Genomic DNA, 22,000 nt, shown 5'->3' on the forward strand with positions numbered 1-22,000 from the left:
CAGTGTCACTCTAACAGTTACGGTTACAGTGAGAAAATTTCGAAAATATCAAATGGCAACACCAAGTTTTTTGTATTGGAATGCGATCTCCATACTGAAAAACACTAAATAGCGTTGGAATGGCACCTATAGCACGAAAATCTCCGGAGCTAGGCAAGGAAAAAGTAAAAAGGACTTTGCTGTGCACCAGAGCATTAATGTTCGTTTCATTCGTCACACCGTTTCTTCGGCTGAGATCCCAGCCTGATTAGTCCTCTACAAGGTCATGTGGAAAATTTGTGAAACACAATAAAATGCTTTATTTTATGCTGCTTCTCTGTCCTTATTGGTTGTCCTCACTTTTAGCCTATCTACCGCCAGTGATTTTCATGCTACAGTTGACGTTCGAACGCTATTTAAGGTTTTTCACAATGGAGATCACATTCCAATACAAAAAACTTGGTGTTGCCATTTGATATTTTCGAAATTTTCTCACTGTAACCGTAACTGTTAGAGTGACACTGTTGTTTTCCATATCATTCTTGAGCGCATACATCAAAATACCTTATGCCAAAATTTCATTCAGTTTCTGTGAATGGTATGATAGTTAGGGGCCCATATGTCGGGATAGTTTTTTTATAATCACCCTATATATCATAATATATTTACAACCAAATAGACAAAATGACCGACCAGTATCTAAAATTATTTGGCTCAAAACTAGGCAACAGAAACAATCAGCACATGCTTGTTAGTGCCAATGGACACAAAGCTGAAGAAACCCCCCTCCCCCATGTTTTATTCTTGATGCCACTAGAACCATGTCTAATCCTATGATATGATTTGGTGCAAGAGAATTCCTATATGTTTCAAACAATGCTATACCTCAAATTATGAAACTAGCAAAGCTTTGGCTAACGAGTTCTGCCAGCTAACCTTCTATCAAACTTTGGATTTTTACTAGGAAAGCCTACGAGCGTGAACAAATGTTGAATAAAATTATAGTCATGTGTTATATTTAATCAATTAGCTGCTATGCAGTAATTTAATTTTAATACAGAATAGAATATTGTGCAGACTAAACAATTTAGAGAATATGAAAAATATTTTGTACTTTAATAATCAATATTGTATATAATAATTGTAATTAATATTTCAAACAGCAAAACACTTTAGTTTGCATAAAAAAAGTTTCTTGTTTATTGTATTATTCTCCCACTATTCGCATTGTCAAAAACCCAACCCTGTTTCAAAGTTCTGTTATCTCACTAAAGACTTGGGGTCACCTTAGCTTATATAATTGTCATTACTAGGGCTCGGATTTCTATGTTTTTGCATATTTCACTGTTTTTAAGTGATAGAGCATATTTTCAAAATTTTAAGGCATATTTTACACATTTTATAAATTTCAATGAATAGTTGATTTTTTTCCCCACTATTCCAATTCCGCTTATCAGGATGGTTTTTTAGAAGAGAAATATATATAATTATATATATTTTTTTTTCTCTATGGATTTTTTTGGTTCACGCCTCAGACTAGCTTTTTTTCCTTTTCCTTCGTTCCCGTTATTCACAAAAGCCTCTAAAACGTACCCCTTCCCACCACCAACCGGGGTCATCTATTGCCATTTATTTAAAGTAGCGATGGGCCAATTGAGGCAACCAAATGTCTTCCGGTAGAAAAGTAACCACACACATAACACAATAAATATCTGGATTGACCATATTTCTTCCATAAAAATATGGAAAACAGAAGATTGGAATAAAAATGGGATATCACAAATTCCTGCCAAAAAAATTGTCAGAGGCAAGTAAAGTTGCTAACTATCATTAAAATTGCAAAAAAATCACCAATGACAGGAAGTAGGGAGCTTTTGCAAGATGCAATGGGTAAAAATATATACTTCACCAAACAAAATATGTTTGACAAATATGTTTACATATGATAATTATAAATAAGGCATGAGAAAAAAATCTCAAAAAATTCTTCATTTCAAAAGTTCAAGTAAACCTTATTCAAAATAAAGGAGAAAACGGAAAATTAGAACATCGAAAATTATGGAAATGTCCTGTAAAATACAGGTCATATGGTCATGCAATACATACAAGTCTCTGGCCTGCGAACAACAGAAATCGGCGTGAAAAGTTTGCACACCACTGTAAAGGGCCAAACACCAGAAATATGAGTGTCAACTGATAATCTTGACAATCTTTTGAAAATCATGCGCAAGTGCAGCGAATGCTTAGGGTTTATCATTTAGTGCTAGGATTTTTATACACTAAAAATGAAACGTCATTGCTGATTGCTAAAAAATCCAGAAATTCAGGTTTTTCAACTAATCAAAAACATGGAATTTTTAGAGCTTAAAAATACTAGCCCTTCAATGGCACTGGTACGTGGCTTAAAATAGATTAATCATCTGAATCTGTGATGGTAACTCGTGAGAAATATTGGCTAAAATTGTTAAATGGGGAAGTTTTTAGCATTTGTGGGGAATTTTTTTTTTTTTCAAATACAAAGAATGATCTGAAATTTAATTTTAAGCAATGATTTTCTAATGCTAAATACTTGGCTACATATCTTTACCTATAGGTGGCAGCACATTAATTTTGAATTTGTGGGGGAAAAAACTTATTCAAAAAGAAAATTTTGGCTCGATAGGATCACTATTGCTACATCTGATCAAGTTCAAGCAGATCTAGATAAATCCCCCCCCCCCACATAGGACTTCAATATTTTCAAATTCTTCAGAATCTTTTCTTATAATAACTTTAAATAATTTTTGTATCGATTGTGTGAATTCGTGTATTATTGTAAACAGTGCCATAACTAGGCAAGTGAAACAGGTGCATCTGCACAGGACCCACTTGGAAGGGGGCATAAATCGGCCATTCTGAGCCCCAAGAATGGGTCAGAAGGGGCCTAAATGCAAATTCTTGCACAGGGCACAGGAATGGCTAGTTATAGCACTGATTGTGAAATCAAATTTTTAACATGGCTAAAGGGAAGCACACGACTTCACAGAAATTTCAGAAATTTGTTTCTGAATATTGAGTGTGTTCTGTACAAATGAAGCAATACTGTTTTGCAAACTGTGCGATACTAAAGTTGATGAGAAAGGAAATCCACTGTGTTGCAGCACATTGAAACATAAATGAGGTCTTTAATGACTAGAGGACAATAAAAAAAAATTGTTTTTATATTGAAAAATGTGTCTGTGTTACATTAACTGTAAAAGAAAATTGAGAGGTATATTATTGATTCTCTGATACTTTTAGTGGTTTGTAAAACGAAAAATTTTTGTTCATACAACAAGTAATAGTTCAAAATAGTTTCGGCTGTGTCAATACTTATCATATTAGTTTGCTAAAACTAATGTTATCTGAGATAGGGATGAAAAAAATTTTAGGTCATATTTTTGTTTTATAGGGCATATTTAGTTTTTAAGGGCATGTTTACATTTTTTTTATAGAGCACTTTTTAGAAGTTTTTAGGGCATAAAATCCTAGCCCTAGTCATTGCAGTTGCTTTCATAGCAACAACTTACTAAACACATAAAGCTGATCATAAAGTATGCGCTTGTAAACGTGACCAAAAAGAATGATTATTGGTCTGAAAACACAGTACGTTAGTTCTCCCTCTTATACGTTCAATACGTGGCAAATCAAACTGGAAAAAATGGCAGAGAAAATATTCTCATATTTTACAGCTCCTATACAAATGAGTCGAGGTAGCATTACTTAACTAAACATTTATATATAAAAAAGGAAATGTGTCTTTGTCAGCCATTATGCATGCTATGAGATAAAATAAACCAAAATAAAAATTCAGTTTCGCCGTCTTGTTTGGAAGCTTCTCTAATGCTCTTTCTTGAAAGGACTTTTCCAGTTTTAGAGCTGTTGGAAGAGTTATGAGAGGCAATAGAAACCATAAACTGCAGTGAAGACCTATGCCAATAAAAATAATGTATGGCATAAAAAGTAGAACAGCATACAATATATGTGATCCAGTGTACCCCAGCAATATTGCAACTGTTACCACTCCAGCTTTATAATCACTGTTCATGTCTCGAGTGTTATTGCTATGAAGTATAGCTTCTGTGTTAAGAGCCAAAGGCATTGCATAGAATAACGTATATATATCAGCATATCCAGTTTGAGCCATGTAAGAGAACAACACACTCACAGGTCCAAATGTAACTAAAATTAGAACATCACCTAAAGCAATGTATTTCAATCCTATGCCACCAGTGTATAAGAAAGAGCTGGACAAGCCACCGAAGTAAACAAATGCTAGATGTTCCATTTTTGCAGGTGAAAGCCATGCAGTTCCAATAAATCCAATGCATCCCAAAGAATACAGTATCATCCCAAGGTTTACAATCTCATCTGGTGTGAGAATTTTGTCAACCAGAGTCCTATCATCACTCCGTCTACTATCTATACCTTTCATATAGTCAAAATATGTATTTACAACATTCCCTGCAGCGTGAACCGAGACAGCCGTAAGACAAGTTGTGAAAAATATTGGCACATCAAACTGTGATGCAGCTTTGTAAGATAATGCTGAACCCAAAGCAACAGGAGTCAATGATGCACTGAAGGACCATGGCCGCAATGCATGTAGATAAGTTCGAATCACTGATTTTGGTGATCTGTGCCTCATCTGATCACCAAATATTCTTTTGTTTTCAGATATGACTTTGTCTTCATGATTCATGACAAAGCTGTTGAAATGAAAATAAAAAATCATTAAATTCACAACTCAATCACCCATCAGTAAATACTGGACACATGAAATTAAATAACCTAAAATATTTACATGACTGCAAATATTTACATATTTACTGCAGGGCTGGACAAATCCCGGGTGTCAGGTCACCATGGCGAGTAAAAAATTGGTATTTGTGCCTAAAATATTTTTTGTGCAGTAACTAAATTGAAGGCAGAGAGCCGTACGAAGAGTTTGGAATTTATAGTAGCACATCTGCTAACATGAAAAAGGGATACTATGCCCTGAAAAAGTCAAAAGCAGCATTATTTTGGAAATTTTTCTCTGGGTAAAACATTTTTCTCGCACCTAGATTTTCTTGTGATATGTCCAGCCCTGGATTACTGAATTCACGGCATCTTTATCCTTGTCTTTTACTCTTAGATCATTTAACACACTTAAGGTACAAGTATCACTTACACACAAGTACACAACTACACATATTTAATATTTTATTTTCACTCAGCAACAAACATGCCAACATTGGCTTAAAGTTCGCCAATAGCGATGAATGTTCAGCTTTACCATGCACCCCACCCCCCCCCCCTAAGCAATAACATAACATGTTTCCATAGTACAATTAAAAAAAAATCACTCAAAAATTTCATTTTCAAAATTGAAACACCATTAAATACAGTACCTCATTGGCACTGGAACCCAGAAGGCTCAGACCACAACTCCCACCCCTCCCCCCCCCCCCACCTCTCAAAGCAACTTCCCAAGGTTTTCATGTCCTGGTTGTCATTCATGAATATTTAATACATATCCCAACCTGCATATGCCCTTGTGAGGTGTATATGGGTCATTCCCAAAAAAGTGTACATTCCACATTTTTGAAAAGAAAAATTCAAAATTGAATTTTAAAAATAAAATTTCTCAAATTATAGCCAATAACTTGAAGTTTAATATTTCATAAATATTTTTCACTTTTATTTTGTAGTAATATTTTGTTTTTTGGGTTTTATGACTGAAGATAATTTAAGAAAACAAATATCACTCTAAAAAAATGTTATTTCTGTTTTTATTGCTTAAAATAATTACAAATCAGCTTATTTCTTTCACATATGTTAAAAAGGGCAGTTAAAATTTTTTTTTATCTTTTTTTCTGTTGTTTTCATGATTTTTTCAAGTTTATTTTTTACATATTTTTTACTCAAAATCGAAACTTTTTATTTCTGTCAGACAATGGGTTGATAATTAATAATTTAACATCTTAGTTTGAAGTGTAACAAAAAAGCCTTTGTGGCCATCGTGTAAATTAGAATTAAATTTAAAAGTTTTCGAGTGTTGTGGCCGACGTAAAGTAGTTTCTCCTTTCGACGTTTCGTTTTCATGAGTGGGGAACATTTTCAAGAATTACTTAATGAGGGTAAAAGGCTACTACTTACGCCTTCTCCCTGCTTGAGTCGTACTGCCTCGTTGGGATTGATCTGTTGAGCCAGTCTGTTTTCCCATTGGCCAAAGTTGTTCCTTCAATATCTCGAGCCATTGGATAGCACTTGGGTGTTTGCGAAGAGAATTTTGTGATCTTTAGTCAGGGCATGCTGTGCTACGGCCCCCAAAGCAGAATGTTTTGCATTGCTCTGCAATGAGCCCTCGGCTGACTGGAAATGTTCTGCAGTAAAAATCTCAATAAAGTGTTTCCTGTACTTTTTCCTTAAAATTCTTCCAGATTGTTCTGCTACATACGTCACAGATTTTGGCATATTCTGCTTTGAGGGCTACGGCTGAGTTGTCAACCTGACCCAGTCTACAATTTTGTGTTTGTGCTCGATTAATCTCGATAAAACTGGTCGATATCTATCTTTTTATGGTTGCCTATGTACACTTCTCCACAACTGCACGGGATACAGTAAACCCCAGCTGTTTTTAGTCCATCCTGTTGATCTTTGGCCGACCTCAGATGTCCTTCCAGGCCAATGGATACTCTAGGGGAGGGGGAGGCAGATGTAATTACGGCCATACATCCGAAAAACGCCTCACGATAAGTAGAAGAACCAGCAACTGGAAAAGCACTTCTTACATTCCTCAAGTTACGAACAGAATTGGACGACATCTGAGAAAATTTGGCATCAAAACCATCTTCAAGCCAACTAAAAAGTTAAACAAATGCCTCAGGTCGGCCAAAGATCAACGGGATGGACTAAAAACACAGCTGGGGTTTACCGTATCCTGTGCAGTTGTGGAGAAGTGTACATAGACACCACACACACACACAAAAAGATAATATCGACCAGATTAATCGAGCCCGAATGAAATTGTAGACTGGGTCAGGTTGACAAGTCAGCCATAGCAGAGCATGCCCTGACCAAGGATCACAAAATTCTCTTCACAAACACCCAAGTGCTATCCAACATATTTTCCACATATTTTTAGGGAAGCAATCGAAATTCAAAAGCACAAGAACTGTTTCAATAGAAAGGAAGAGAGGCTGAAGATCAACAGCGCTTAGTTTCCCATTTTAAAAATGATGAGGTTGAAATCCAAGCATTATCCAGAGCACTTAGGAACAACTTTGGCCAATGGGGAAAACAGACTGGCTCAACAGACTAATCCCGATGAGTTGAAAATGTTCTCCACTCGTGCAAACGAAATGTCTAATGAAAAAAACTGTACTTCACGTCGGCCAAAAAACCTGAAAACTTTTAAATTTAATTCCAATTTAGTTTGAAGTGTTCTTAAATTTTTCTGCCTGTGAACTGCAAAAATGCCTCCTGTAACATAGTGGATACCATTATAACAGAATGCACAGAAATGTTTAACTGAAAGAAAGATATTTCAAATATTCTAAATAGGCCATGCAAATACTATTTTCCCAAAAATAACATACGAAATATGACAGGTGACCCAGAAATTCCTTTTATGACCTTTGAAAAACGTATACCCCATGGCCAAATTCTAAAAACATACAACCTATCCCTTGTAGTGTGAATTTTGGTCTGATAAAATGCTTAAAATCTGGTCAAATTGGGCACTGGACTTGCTTAGCTGTATATAATCAAAATAATTTTTCTTTTATTTCAAAGTTTTTTGTTGATAATTGAATAGCAATTTGATGTTGGTATAAAAGTATGAATCTTTATGCCTCTCACATTAGTGATCCAGAGTGGACTTGAGGGTGGGGGGGAATCGGGTCCGGAAATTAGCCTAAATTATTTTTTCATTATAAATTTAAATGATTGATGAAAATGTTTTTTATATTTTGAAGCATATCTCCATGTACTATCACTTGATGTTGATACAGATAAAAAATCTTAAATATTTATGATAATGACATAACAGAGTGGACATCCGACAAAGAAAAATCTGGTACTAAAGACATAACGTGAATATTAAGTCATTTTGCAAAAGTCAAATCTAAAATTGTTGATTAAGCATCAAAAGTAAACATTTCAATGAGCTCAAAAGTGTTATCAGATTTAATCTGGATTTAAAATATGTATCCCAAATGACTAACAGTGGACATTTTAAAATGGGAAAATTTGAGGGCACGAACAAAAAAAATAGTTTTCATAAGAAAAAATTTGTTTTCCTTCAAAATTCCATCTGTTTTGATTATCCATGGCACATATAGAAAAATATGCTCAAATTTTTTTGGAAAAAAATCCAGATTTGCACCAAGTGAAGAAATTCTGGAGGTGGGACAAACAACCTAACTCTTCATCCAAAAAACAAATATCTTTGATCACATTTATTTAAATAATTAATATATGTAAATAATTAAAATATAAATGTTATTAAATTATTCTTTTATTTACTTGTATTACATCATACAAGTTAAAAAGTCATAGTATTCAAAATATCAAAAGTATCTGATTTAAATCAGTGATATTTTTTTAAAAATCACGTGACTTAAATCTAACAACCCCAGGGGTGGGAGGTCACAAAGTCCATTTCGGAGCAGTTTTGGAGTAGCAAAATATAGGATTTGGAGCAGATATTTATAAATTGAAGCAGCGAAATTAACTTACAAGAATATTTTAGTTAGCCCCCAAACCCCTTTTCAAAATAAAAAACCTGCACTGTCTTTTGTTATCAAACAGCTTTCATCAGCTTGTTTTTTGTTTTTGGTGTTTCAGGCTTTTGACGCCTTGTTTGAAAGAGCGGCTGTCATAAAATTTTTCACACCAGTCTATTTAAGATGATTTTTGCTTACTGACAGTACTATTTGCTGTCTGGAACAGCAGGGGTTTTCAACCGGTGCTCCGCTAAGCCCCAAGGGCTCCCTGTGCACCTCCCAGGAGCTCCGCGGCGACTCGAGGAAACAAAAATCAGAAAATTTTATAAATAAATAAAAGGCCTACAAGGTTCTGCCATAAAAATTATGTACAAAAAAAGGCTCTTTGAGACAAACAGGGCTCCGCCATAGAAATTATATACTGGATAGAGTTCTGCAAGTGAAAAAGGTTGAGAACCGCTAGACTACAGTAATTTCTCTCTCTGCTGCTTCCATTGCTGACTTTTTTTTTTTAAAACGGAAACTAACTCACATTTGCGCTCTAAAGCTGAAATACCATTGTAAGCCATCTTCAACAACACATTCACAGATAGGTTTTGTGATGGAATGCATGATGTGTGTGTGTGCATGCGATTATCCCGATCCGATTTTCAAGCACAAAATATGTAATAAATATACTTAGCCATTTAAAAGGCTAAAACCTAAAGATGTTATTTTGCTATCATATAGTGGCAACGGTGCTTTTGTAAACACAACACAACATTTTTGGTGTCTCCAGCAAGTAAGCTGTTCGTGCATTTTCACCCCAGTGCTTAGATTACGTATCTCCACATTTAAAGTAATAAATAATCAGTTATATTAATGTTAAACCAGTTCAGGAAACATTATTTATAAAAATTGCGACGAGAAAGTGTTCCTGTAAAGGTAAATAAATCGAACCTTGTATGCGCTGTAAAAGAAACTGATTACGCTATAGCTACAATGTCGAAAGTAGGCTTAGTTGGTCAGTTGTCGATTTACGATGATGCCAATGAAGATTTTGACTTGTACATCGAACGGCTCGAGCAGTATTTGCTAGCTAATGAAGTGGAAGATGAAAATCGCATGCCGGTGTTGATCTCCGTGCTCTGTGCAAAAACATATAAATTGCTTCATAACTTGCTAACACCGCGTCTACCCAAGGACTGTGAGTATGAAGAGCTCGTCAAATTGCTTCAAGAACATTATCGTCCTGCACCCGTTACCATCGCTGAAAGATTCAAGTTTCACAGACGAAATCAAAAGGAGGGTGAGAGCATCGCCGAGTATTTGGTGGAATTAAAACGGCTTGCATCAACGTGCGTTTTTGGCGATTTTTTTGAACGAGGCTTTGCGGGACAGATTTGTTTGCGGTATTCGCTGCGAGGCAACTCAAAAACGTCTACTGGCAAGAAAAAATGTGAAACTTGCAGATGCCATTGACATAGCCGTAGCAATGGAACTTGCTGAAGAAGGCTCTAGTAATATCAAGGTTACAGCCGCTGGACTCTCATAGAATGTAAACAAAGTGGGAAAATCGACTTTCCATCAAAATAAGCCAAGATGGAGTAAAGGTATTCACGAAAACAAATCAAGTTCTCAGAAATGCTATCGATGTGGTGCATCACACACTGCTGAAAAGTGTAAGTACAAAATTACTAGGTGCCATGCCTGCAATAAAATTGGACATATTTCTCCAGTATGCAAGTCAAAACAGAAAAATTTCTCTGCTAAAATGGTATCTACTGCAGATAAATTGGACACTGAAGAGTATAATTTATTTTCAGTGAATTCAATTAATAAATTGAATAAAGAATCACGTTTCTTGGTTAACGTACAGATCTGTGGTAAACAATTGGAAATGGAGTTAGATACTGCGGCAGATGTAGCCATTATCTCCGAGTGTTGGCTGAAGAAACATTTACCTCATGTTGTTCTCAAGTTTACGAATGTATTTCTTAAAGATTACAATCAAAATCCTATCGATGTTTCCGGGGAGGTGATTGTAGATGTCACTTATGAAAACCAGACCTCCAAGTCCCATGCTGTAATTGTTAAAGGCGAGCGACCAGCATTGTTTGGAAGGGACTGGATAAAATGTTTCAAGTTGAATTGGCCTAAAATATTTTCCATACGCAAAGTAAATGAATCTGGTGATCCTGCCAAGAGACTGACTGATAAATATTACAAGCTTTTCGAGGAAAGTTGTGAGCCAATTAGATGTATCAAGGCAACATTGAAAATGAGGGAGGATGTTTAACCAGTTTTTTGCAAATCACGCCCTGTGCCTTATTCATTGAAGGTGAAAGTTGCCGAAGAAATTCACAAATCCGTACAACGTGGAGTTTGGAAATTTGTGGAGCATTCCAGTTTGGCAACACCTCTTGTGATCATCCCGAAAAAGAATGCTGATGTTCGACTCTGTGGTGATTTTAAGTGTGAACAAGTATCTTGATCAAAATCAGTATCCACAGCAGGATTTGTTTTCGACTCTCAACGGTGGAAAATATTTTTCAAAGTTGGATGTGAGTCATGCTTATCAACAAATCGAACTTGATCAACGCTCCCAAGAATGTCTTACTCTAAACACTCACTTAGGTTTAGTACGTCCATCGCGATTGTTGTATGGCATAAATAGTGTGTCAGCAATTTTTCAATCATCACTTGAAAAGATCCTTCAGGGTTTGCAACCAGTGATATGTTTTCAAGATGATATTTTGATTTCAGGTGATACAACTGATGCACATTTGAAAACATTAGAGAATGTATTTCAACGATTTTCTGATAATATCAAACTTAATTTGTCAAAATGTAGTTTTTTGCAAGAAAGTGTAGAATTTCTTGGCCATATAATTGACAGTCAAGGTATTCATCCTACTGATGAAAAGATTAGGTGCATTAAGCAAATGAAAGCTCCCACTAATGTCACTGAATTCAAGTCATTCTTAGGTCTCTTGAACTATTATTCAAAGTTCATTAAAAATTCCGCTATGCTATTGGGTCATCTATATGAATTGCTTCATAAGGACACACCATGGAAATGGTCGTCTCAGTGTGAAGAAACTTTTCAGAAATGTAAAAACATTCTATCATCAGATGCAGTACTTGTCCATTATGATGAAACATTGCCATTACGAGTATCTTGTGATGCTTCTCCATTTGGTTTAGGAGCTGTTTTATCACGTCATAGACAACAAGGAACGTCCCATAGCGTATGCCTCTAGAACGTTAACTAAAGCTGAACAAAATTGTTCTCAAATTGAAAAAGAGGCAGGAGCAATCATTTTTGCTATAAGAAAATTTCAGCAGTATTTGTTTGGTAAACCTTTTGTATTGGTAACTGATCATCGCCCCTTAATAAGCATTTTTGCACCAGACAAAGGTATCCCTGTAATTGCGGCAGCTAAGCTGCAGAGGTGGGCTTTGTTGTTATCTTCATTCAAGTATTCTATTGAGTACAAAAAGGGTTCTGATCATGCTAATGCTGATGGATTATCTCGTGCTCCAGTAGAATCTGAGACAGATGCACAATCTGATGTATTTAAGATTTCATATTGTGAGGATTTGCCGATAACTAGTTCAGATATTGCCAAGGCAACTCGCAATGACCCAATTTTGGGAATGGCCTTGAAGTATGTTTAGAATGATTGGCCTGAAAGACTCGATAATGAGGCTTTAAAACAATTTTTCATTCGAAGGGATCAGTTGTCCGTGGACTGTGGTTGTCTTCTATGGAGAATGTGTGTGATCATTCCAGAAAAATGTAAAACACGTTTATTAGATTTACTGCATGATACACATTCTGGAATTTCCAAGATGAAAGCTATTGCGAGAAGTCATATTTGGTGGCCACAATTGGACAAACAAATCGAAAATCTTGTTCAACATTGTTCTGCATGTCAGAAAGTAAGCAAAGCTTTGCCAGGAACCCCACTTCAACCGTGGGTATGGTCCAAATTTCCATGGGATAGAGTGCATATTGACTTTGCTCAAAAAGATAAAAAGAATTATCTTTTGGTTGTTGATAGCCACTCTAAATGGTTGGAGGTGATACAAATGCCTTCTATTACTTCTTTCAGTACCATTGATGCTTTGCAACAGTTATTTTCTCGATACGGTTTACCGTCAGAGTTGGTTTCTGACAATGGTCCTCAATTGGTTTCAGAGGAATTCAGATCCTTTTCAAAATCTAATGCAGTTATTCATACTCTGATACCAACGTATCATCCTCAATCTAATGGACTCGCAGAAAGGTCAGTACAGACTTTCAAGCATGCATTGTCAAAAATGCAAAATGATCCAAATGATCATAGATCATTGAGTAAGAAAATTTCTCAATTCCTGATGACATATCGTTCTACACCTCATTGTACAACTGGTGTATCACCCGCTGAATTGTTTTTGTCTAGACAACTCAGAACACCATTGTCTCTTGTACATCCCAGTGTTCAAGCAAAAGTCAAAAAACAAGATTCCCAGAAAATGTATTATGACCGTAGTCATAATGCAAAAAGGTATTTTCACCCTGGTCAGAAAGTTTTTGTTCGATCCAGTAAGAATCATCAGTGGAGTCGGGGAACTTTGGTGGAACCCAAGGGAAGCAAGACATGGATTGTTAACATCGCTAGTGAGAAATATCTTCCTCACATTGATCAGTTACGCTCTGATCATGGTTATAATCCAGTGACTACTGATAGTAGTGAATGTGATATTCCTAGGAAATCAATTGCGAGTGAAAGATCTGTTACACATGTTCCTGTTGATGAGAACATCACTCATTCAGCACTTCCAAATCCCAGTGATGACAGCGAATCTTCATCTAGTTGTGACAATTGTATTCCTGTGTCAGATGTCAAAGACAGTGGAGTGAATTCTGCTGCTCTTGATAAGAACTGTGCAACAAAAAGTGATCCGGTGAATCATATTGCTGATAAAAGTACTGTACCAGTGACTCGTCGATATCCATTGCGTGAGCGGAAAAAGCCTTCACGTTTGATTTATGAACATTAACTTCTGTTTTGTGTTCATATAATCATCTATGTATTTCATATTTTTTGGGGGAGTATTGTAATAAATATACTTAGCCATTTAAAAGGCTAAAACCTAAAGATGTTATTTTGCTATCATATAGTGGCAATGGTGCTTTTGTAAACACAACACAACGTTTTTTGTGTCTCCAGCAAGTAAGCTGTTTGTGCATTTTCACCCCAGTGCTTAGATTATGTAGGCTATCTCCACATTTAAAGTAATAAATAATCAGTTATATTAATGTTAAACCAGTTCAGGAAACATTATTTATAAAAAAATAGATCACAGGAACTTCCAGAAAAATCTGTGCAAATCGATTCAGAAAAAAAATATATATATATATAAATAAATCTGCGACCTTCCTCTCTTTCTCGATAGTTTAAGTACAGCGGAATAAAACACGCTCTTCTTGGAAAGAATCATTTTGCGGCAAGCAGGAATTTTGTCCTCTCCAAAATTCCCGGCATACTGAAGCAAAATTCGCAATTTGACGCAGAAAAATATGAATGGAGCAGGATGGCGAAAGATGTTAATTTTGGCGCAGTGCGACGCAATTTGCACAGAGTTTATATCAGGGTTGGGGTTTTGGACAGGACACGTGGGAAAAACTGTCTAAAACTGTCCAAAACCTTCAAGTTTCAAAATGTTATGTGGAAACTTTTCGTTTTTTGGGGTTTTTTTCATGATACTAACATATTAAAAATACTAGCAGAAAATAAAACTAACTAAATCAAAAATATTTCAAAAAGGTGTCATTTGGTTTTTTTCCAAGTTAATTGTTTCACCAAATTTATGGTTTTAAGCTGGAAATCTGATAGTAAATTAATATCACTCATATAAGTGTTTAAATAAACACTGTTTTCAATTTTTTAGTTTGTTGTAAATGTTATTTCTACTTCACATCTTATTTTTCATGTATGATTATGAAGCAGGTACTGTATTTAGGACAGTGCTTGTCCAAAACCCTGCCAAATCTGTCCAAACATTTATCTTTAAAAAATACATTATATTGAAGGCACCAAATATGCAGTCACAGTTATAATCATTGCATTATTGTGAAACTAAACATAAATATTTTTTATTAGATACCAATATAATGATGTGAATAAATATCAATGGTGTAGTGTTTATTTAATGCAAATTGTTCTATTTTGACTTTTCAAACTTTTTCTTTAAATTTTCAAGTGAACTTTCTATTTTACATTCTCAATTTTCAAAAACTAATTATAAATAAAGGAAAATATCTGAAGAAAATCAGGCCACTATGTAGCACTTGCACATGAATAACAGAACACAATTTCACAAACATTGATTACACCCACATGATGATAAAAGACTTCAAGACCCAAAATTTTTGTTAAATTTAAATTGTTGCTCTTATGAGGCTAGAAGCAAATATTCCACCAAATAAATTCAAGATATATTCACAATTCTATCACATGGGGGACAACGGCAATAAGAAAAACACTGGAAGAAGGCTAATCAAAAGACATTGTTTTTTTATTTTCGTGTCCCCCAAGTTATGCATCAATTGAAAGAATATTTTCAAATTTTACTATCTTAGAAATCATTTTGGCACAAATAGGGCAGCTAAATTAGTTATGTGTTATCAAATGTTAAAAGGCGCAACTGCGCTTGATTATTAGTGCTCGATTATTACGTAAGTTTAATTTCATTCTGTAGTCATATTTATTGCTTTTTTCTAATTTTCATGTGACAAATTTCTATCCCATTCTTGTATCTTTCATGTTTCCATAAAGCTGATATTTAACCTCAAGGCAGTTCAGTTTTCAATTGTTTGATAACCTGATATCAGTCATATAACCCTTTGCACATACGGTTTTCAATTTCAAAATTTTATTATATTTAATATAATTTTAATATAATATACATAATTTATGTAATATAAAGTTTATTATTTGATTATAGAAGTTACCTCTTTATCAAATTGCAAAGTTTTCACTTATAGTTATAAATAGGAAGTTTTGGACAGTACGGTAAAAACCACGGTAAATACTGTGGTTTTTACCGAACTGTCCAAAACCTTGCCAACCCTGGTTGAAAAGGTTGAAAAGTTTTTCCCTTTTTTATTTTCTTATACGGGAAAGCGGTCGCCGAACGCAATATGTAAATCGGCGGCAGCGTGCTTTCGCCCTCATGGGAGCATGGCTGTATATAGACCGGTTTTTTTACTCTGTGTGTGTGTGTTCCTTTTCCGCATGCATGTCGGAATTTTTTTCTCTCTGAGATTGCCGGTTGTTATTTGTCTGCCATTCTATTCTTTTGATGATCGTAAAAGATCTTGGTTTTTTGCTTGCAACTTTTATGGAATAAAAGTTATAGTTCGAAATAAACTTCCGATCATCGCTTTTTTTTTTCTTCAACAGTCAGCACGCTCTCCCCCCCCCCCAACAGTTTTTTGCTTTCGCCCACACACGTGTTATGGAATTTTGGGTAATATTCTCCCCATGGTCTCCAGTACGCGTGGCTCAATCGGAAATTTAACACACGTGCAAGTGTGAATATTTATGATACAAAACTAGATGTAGTATCGATGTGTATGTGCAGTAGCAGCGATGTGTATGTGCACTTGAAGTTTTTAAATTCTGCTTGGAAAAACTGGGGGCCGATTGCATTATTAAACGTGATTTTGAGGGGGCTAGCTCATGAACAAGGGCCACTACTCGCCAGAGATTTTGTGATCGGGGAAGACCGTGGACTGGAAGTGCATGAGGATTTTTTGCATGGGAGAAGTCTTATCATGGCTCTCTTATTCCAGAGCAGTCTGCGGAATCAGGGTAAGAAATGTACCTGCCCTATTGGGAGGCAACTCTGGTTTTAGTTTTATGAAAATTTCGAGTGATTGGTTAGTTGAAGCATGTAAAAAATCTCAAACAAACAAACACTGATAACAAAATATGTATTGCGCAGCGCAATTTCTCTATGCGAAGAAAAATAATTGCGAAAACCTGAAAATGCGGATAAATAGGGAAGAATTTTGAATGCGTAAAAGGACACTTAAAATTGCATAAAAAATAAGGACGTCTAGGAACTCTACACTAAGCCGAATTTTGGATGTTGTTGGCCTGTGTGGAGCGACATTTGTAAGAAATGGAAGATCGGCTCGCCTTAGAAAACAACTCACGCTGGATAGCCAAAGAGGGAAAATTTTTCCTGAATTATATATTCGGGGTTAGTACTCTATTTTCATCTTGATCTGTACAAATATGCACAGATTCCTTCTGTTTAACAACAATGATATAAGCCATTCTACCTACCAATATAGGAGTATTCAAAGCCAATTTTGACAGCCGAATTTTTTTTTTTCCACTTCACTCGAAAATTCGGTAACTATCTTTGCTCGGATGGATGAAAATGCATTCTGCACGAAAAATAAATGAAAAAAAATGTGCAACCGTGAAATGAAAAATGATTCAAACAAAGATCTATTTTAATAACGACGCTTCTCACCAACTTGTTCCGGAAGTGACGTAGCTCCGACCGTATATACGGTTAGAGCTTTCCTAGTCTTTCAAAATAACTCTGCAGATCAAGCAACCATATGACCCGAATTTCTAGGGACATTCCGGGACGCTAATTTCGCAAATGCACCGTTATTCCGCGATTACACGATTTCGGCCAATCACGTCTCTTCTTGGTTTACGATAATTCCCAATACCTTAACATCGTACGATCTGTTGTGCTTTCGGTCATAAGGTGGCTTCGTTATATAATTACTGGCATGTATTCTGAAAGATTAACAACGTACGCCAAACAAAATTGTTCATTTTAATTCGCGTAAAGCCGGGTTTTCCTAGGAGCAGGTTTCCTGTGTCGCGCGCAACGTGACTCCCCCAGCGCGACACGCCATCCACTCGCCAGTAAGAGAAGCAGCATGACTGTTTTCCTACAGAGCGCAATACGCCTGACGACAGCGCTTTACGTCGGGCGTGATTGGCCGACTGCTTATGGACTGCTTAAGCTCGGTTTGAATGAATGAATGAATGCTTATGGAGGAGTCAAATGCGTCGTGCACCGCGGTTTTGCCGATATTCTCTTCACTCTTGTGTGTTTTCTTTTCCTTCCCTTCAAACCGGAGCATGCAGACGACAGAGTAGCTGATGCCAAAGCCATATGCTTTATATAGCCACTCTGATCTGATGCGCCTCTCTAGGAAAACACAAACGCGTAGCGTGATTATGTAACTCGTTTCTGTCAGCGCGAAATAGTCTAATTCGGTTCACGCTGCGCAACAAACCTATTCCTAGGAAAACCTGGCTTAAGGGAAGGATTAAAATTCCGTGCTTAATGGTAGCGAGTGATGGTGGTAAAAAATTTTCACTAAAAGTATATGCTTTTGGTCATAAACTGTTTAGGACCTCTTCAGTCAGCCAAATTAGTGTTGGTGATAGTGTATCGGACTGCGAACCTGAAGACCAAGGTTCGAATCCAGCTCGCGAAACTTATCCATTTTTTTTAACCCCTCGTCAGAAATGATTTAAACATTTTAATTCTTTTTTTGATGATGCAATACATTTTACAATATATTTTGCGGACTCTTAAAATACAAGTACTGTAAATAAGTTAAATATTGTGACAAAAACATGCAGAAGAAATTAAGATCAATGTTATAGAAAACGTATTAGTGTCTTTTCTTTTCCTAAGTTCCGATTTTTAAATATTTATCGGTTTATTTTTAGTCGATTTACTATCAAAAAATGCATTGATGAATTGGAGAAATTTTTTACTAAAATTCATAAGGATTCTCTATCAAATTTTCAGAAATTTGAAGTCGTTCTTCACTCTTAAAATACAAGAGTACTGTAAATCAGTTAAATATTATAACGAAAGCGTGCAGAAGAAATTAAGATCAATGTTATAAAAAACGTAGTTGTCTTTTAGTGTCTTTTCTTTACCTAAGTCCGATTTTTTAATATTTTATAGCTGTTTACGACTGATAATATATTTTTTATACAATAATTTTTCTGTTTATTTTTAGTCGATTTGGTATCGAAAAATGTATTGATAAATCGGAGAAATATTTTACTAAAATTTGCAAAGATTTTCGTGATCCGCCCCGTTAGCTGTTTGAATATTTCAGTTTGTACTGAATTTATAAAAAGCAAAGCCCCCCCCCCCCCCCTAGTACGGCGTCCAACTCTCCCAACTCCTCCAATGGAGCTAACTACTTGTCACATCTTCTTTAATTATAAAGCAAAATATTCCTCAAGCACTGCAAATACCTGAGAAATAGTTATTCATTGCCGGTTTCCCATTCTGATTTCGATAAGCAATGCACTGCCATCATAAATACAACAGAATACTCGATGCACCGCAATACATACGGGATACACCACGATAGGCAATACAGCACAATAAGTAATGCACCACTATGTGCAATGCACTGCCATCATAAATACAACAGAATACTCGATGCACCGCAATACATACGGGATACACCACGATAGGCAATACAGCACAATAAGTAATGCACCACTATGTGCAATGCACCACCATCGGCAATGCAGCAATAAGCAATGCACCAACATTAGCAATACTGCAAAATACATATAAGTAGTGTACCATGATAAGGAATGCACCGCAATACGCAATACAGCGCAATACGCGATGCATCGCAATAGGCAAAGTACCATAATATGTACCACAATACACCGTAAGCACTGCATTACAATAAGCAATACAGCACAATATGCAATGCACCACAGTACGCAATGTATCGCATTGAACAAAACACAATAATACGCAATGCACTACAATACGAAATAAGCACTGCGTTGCAATAAGCAATATAGCACGCGATGCGCGATGCACTACAATATGGAATGCATCACTATTTGCAGTACGCTTTAGTAAGCAATACACCCCAATATGCAATAAGCACTCATTAAAATAATCAATACAGCATGCGATGCATTACAATACGCAATGCATTACAATCAGTAATGCACCACCAATAAGCAATACAGTATAATATGCAATCCACCACAATACGCAAACGCGATGTATCGCATCAAGCAAAGCAGAATAATACGCAATGCACCTCAATACGCAATAAGAACTGCATTACAATAAGCAATACAGCACGTAATGCATAACAGTACAAATCAACAACTAGCAAAATTAGCAATGCAGTGTAATCAGAAAAACATCGCAATAAGCAATTTACCACAATACGCAATACAGACTGCATCGGACTGCATTATAATAAGCAATACAACATGAGATGCACTAAAATCAGCATTGTATTGGCACCACAATAAGTAATACAGCACAATAGCAATACCCACTGCATTACAATACGCAATACAGTGCACCACAATAAGCAATACAGCACAATACACAATGTACCACAATACGGAATAAGCGCTGCATTATAATAAGCAATACAGCATGGAATGCACTACAATGCGTGATGCATAACAATACGTAATGCACCACAATCAGTAGTGCACCATATTCCAGTGCACTACAATAAGGCCTACAGCACAATAAGCAGTGGGCACGACATTATAATAAGCAATACGGCACACGATGTACGTACAACACGCAATGTAGTACAAAACGCAATACACCACAATATGCACTGCATTATAATAAGCAATACAGTACACGATGCATTACAACACGTAATGCATAACAATACGCAATACACACACCATAATAAGCAATACAGCTCAATACGCAATAAAGCACTATGCATCGCAATAACCACCACAATACGCCATAACCACTGAAACACAATAAGCAAGCGATACACTATAATCAGCAATGCACAACTATTTGCAGTACACCACAATAAGCAATACAGCCCAATACGCAATAAGCACTTTGTACACTACTACATGGTACATGCACTACTACTAAACCACACATGCACCTCGTCCATATTCCCCTGCGGAACCTCTAACATATTGGTACATGCGGGAATGTGTGACGTGTTTGTGTGTTTCACGTGTAGTGAAACCTGACATGAAGTTTGTTTCTGTGTAATGCTTGTTATGAAGTATAATGATTGAATAATTTATCGTTGTAGGCGTGTTGCTCTCTGTGGCGAGACTTTTTAATGGGGAGACCGGCTCGCATTTGCGCCTCGAAGTTGGGAACCACAGGAAACCAACTTCAGCCGACCACCACTGCAGTGACGGTGGGGTTCGAACCCGGATCCCCGCGATGCGAGTCCGTCATTATGACCACTCGACCACCACAGCGGCTAAAGGCGCAATAAGCACTGCATTCCAATGAGAAATACAGTACGCGATACACTATAATGCATAACAATTAGCAACGCACCACAATCAGCAATGCAATAATCAATACAGCACGCGATGCACCACAATATATATAACAATATGCAATACAGTACAATACGCGATGCATCACATAAGCAAAGCCCCATAATAAGCAATGCATTAGAATGAGCAATACAGCACGCGATGCATTACAATCCGCAATGCACAAAAAATAGCAAATTACCACTATTTACAGTGCCCCGCAATACAGCATAAAACGTAATGCACCACAATACGCGATGTATCGCAATAAGCGAAGCACCATAATATACGCAAAAAGTACTGTATTACAGTAAGCAATAGGCCTATATCACGCGATGCGCAATGCACCACAATAAGCAATTCAGCATAACATCCAATGCTACACCATTGGCGATTCGGTGAAATATGCAATGCACCATTTTAGGCAATGCAGCACAATAAGTAGTGCAGCCTTATATTAAGGGCACCACAAAAAACAATGCACCACTATATCAGGGCACCACATTAAGCAATACAGCACAATACTTAATGCACCTCCATCGGCTATACAGCACAGTGCTTATTGCACCATCATCGGCAATACAGCACAGTGCTTATTGCACCATCATCGGCAATACAGCACAGTGCTTATTGCACCACCATTGGCAATACAGCACAATAAGTAATGCGCCACTACAGGCAATACAGCACAATAATTAGTGCACCACCATATTCAAATCACCGCAATAAGCAATACACCACTATATTCAGCGCACCACATTAAGCACAATACGCAATATACCACAATAAGCAAAAAAACACAATGCGTAATTTATCCCCATCGGCAATACAGCACAATAACAAATACACCACCACCGTAGGCAATACAGCACAATATGCAGTGCACCACAATACGCAATGAACTACAATACACCATAAGCACTGCATTAGAATAAGCAATATGGCACGTGATTT

At 36.4% G+C, this 22,000-nt stretch overlaps 1 protein-coding gene across 1 annotated transcript; it reads right to left on the reverse strand.

The window, feature by feature from the left end:
• Positions 1-2,489: 2,489 nt before the first annotated feature.
• Positions 2,490-17,251, reverse strand: heix (UbiA prenyltransferase domain-containing heix). The gene is made up of 2 exons (XM_089241866.1): positions 17,033-17,251; positions 2,490-4,706 (listed from the first exon to the last, which is right to left on the reverse strand). The coding sequence occupies exon 2, from the start codon at positions 4,697-4,699 to the stop codon at positions 3,725-3,727; it is 975 nt and encodes a 324-aa protein (XP_089097992.1). The 5' UTR covers positions 4,700-4,706; positions 17,033-17,251; the 3' UTR covers positions 2,490-3,724.
• Between the last annotated feature and the right edge of the window lie 4,749 nt (positions 17,252-22,000).

This window comes from Pholcus phalangioides, unplaced genomic scaffold (genome assembly GCF_987345545.1).
Source record: "Pholcus phalangioides strain wild (caught in Gottingen) unplaced genomic scaffold, Ppha-v1.0 ptg000014l_1, whole genome shotgun sequence".
In the NCBI taxonomy this organism is placed as follows: Eukaryota; Metazoa; Arthropoda; class Arachnida; order Araneae; family Pholcidae; genus Pholcus; species Pholcus phalangioides.

Excerpts from the sequence above, each read along its gene's own strand:
- heix (XM_089241866.1), bottom strand. The coding sequence starts at position 4,699 with ATGAATCATGAAGACAAAGTCATATCTGAAAACAAAAGAATATTTGGT.